At 30.5% G+C, this 1,728-nt stretch overlaps 1 protein-coding gene across 1 annotated transcript in view; it reads left to right on the top strand.

Annotated features, from left to right (window-relative positions):
* The window catches only part of TRIP13 (thyroid hormone receptor interactor 13), a 12,053-nt gene extending 11,498 nt beyond the window's left edge, over positions 1–555 (top strand). The window contains exon 13 of the mRNA XM_010285336.1: positions 292–555. Within this exon, the coding sequence (XP_010283638.1) occupies positions 292–387 (96 nt within the window). The 3' untranslated portion in view covers positions 388–555. The remainder of the gene's footprint in view (positions 1–291) is intronic.
* The last annotated feature ends 1,173 nt before the right edge of the window (positions 556–1,728 follow it).

The following is a 1,728-nucleotide window of genomic DNA, read 5'->3' as shown; positions in this document are numbered from 1 at the left end:
CTGCTGAAAGAAAACCCTCTGCCACTTTATAAATAATATTGATTTGTTAAAAACCTTTTTTGAAGCAAATCCACAGTAATGGTGATTAACTCAAGACTTTGCATAGCTTGACTTTGACTTTACTATGCTAGCTGGTTTAAAATAAACCTGCAGTTTTATGTTTTGTAGCATTTTGAAAATTTTGTAACATGAAAGTCAAATATTTCTCTTTTAAATACTGTGATTTTTATGTAAAATATTATGTATGCCTATTGCTGTAGTGCGTCTAACAAAATCTTCTCTTATTTTCAGTCTCCCAGTGTTACAATGACAACGTTTCTTCAGGCTCTTTCACTTGCAGTAGACAAACAATTTGAAGAAAGAAAAAAAATTGCAGACTGTGTGTGATACTCTTTTTATAACTTTTTAATAGTTGTCTGTATTGTTAACACTGAAGACTACATATTTTTCATACAAACTGTGCAACTTCAACGGATCTGTAAGATAGATTGTCAACACCTTAAAAAACTGGGAATGCCTAATCTAGTTTTTCAAAATATTCATTAATAAACAATTAAGAAATGTCACAACATATTTTTCAAAAGCTTTATTTCAAATGCCAATAAGAGGATTGTAAAAAATTCTTGCTAAAAGTCAATTTTCATCATTTGAAGTTATTAAAAGTGGGCAGACTTCTGTTCCTTGTTTCTTAACCACTAAATTTCTATCCATGCATGCATTTTTATACTTCAAATTTCTTTCATTTTTTTAATAGCAATAGAAATTCAGTCTTTGGATCTGATACTTCTGTCACAAATGCAGTACTTTTTATTGCTTCTGAAATAACAAGCAACTGGGAAGGATTCGAAGTGCTCAGTGATGGCACAGACCTTTTATACTGACATCTTTTTAACTTGAAATTTGATATCAAGTATTGCTTTTTCTAATTATATCAGATTCAAAAGTTTAAAATCAAGAGATCACTTAATTGTATTTGCTAATACTACTTTTTTGTGTTGTGACAAGGACGTGAAGCAGAGTGGACCATGTTTTCTCACTGAAGAGTAACTACAATGTCTAAGAAACTTTTTTTAAAACGAGTGAAGTTTGGTTTGGTTTTGTTTTATAGAACATAAAAATTAACAATCATCTGTGGAGAAAAATATTTCGTAGTGCAAAAGCCAGGAAATGCATGCATCCAGTTCCTAAAGTAACAGAGTCAACTTTTATATGGTAAATATATAACCAATATAATACTGGTTACAAAACTCAGTTCTTCTGTATTTACAAGTATTTTATCTGCACTCAGATGAAAGAATGAAATGTTAGGGGAATTTCCATATTAGAAGTTTAATTATTCTTAAATGAAGATAAAATAATGAGATTTAAGTTGATGATAGTCAGTTAATGCGTGCCTCCTAGTTGTTGGTATGGGAAATACTTTAGTGATAGTGCATTTTGTTACTTGTTTGTATCTTTTAAATCAATGTTATACTATACATTCATGAGATGAAAGATTTTGTCATGAGCTGTTTTTGTTGATGAATGCTACAAACTGTGCATTAAAAAGTTGCACAGAACTTGTCAAGTGCTAGTAAATTTTTATTACGGCATCTATACTTATGTAAAGACAGCCTCTTTGTTCAGCCTGTCTAGGTATCTGTTCATTATATTACTTCTGAAAATAACTTATTAAATATTATTCCATATCTACCTCCAAAAAAACCAAGGGTGGGGTGGGCAGGAGAA

Source organism: Phaethon lepturus, unplaced genomic scaffold, assembly GCF_000687285.1.
Source record: "Phaethon lepturus isolate BGI_N335 unplaced genomic scaffold, ASM68728v1 scaffold6354, whole genome shotgun sequence".
In the NCBI taxonomy this organism is placed as follows: domain Eukaryota; kingdom Metazoa; phylum Chordata; class Aves; order Phaethontiformes; family Phaethontidae; genus Phaethon; species Phaethon lepturus.
Note: the sequence above shows the minus strand (reverse complement) of the source record. Positions and strands in the feature narration are given on the sequence as shown.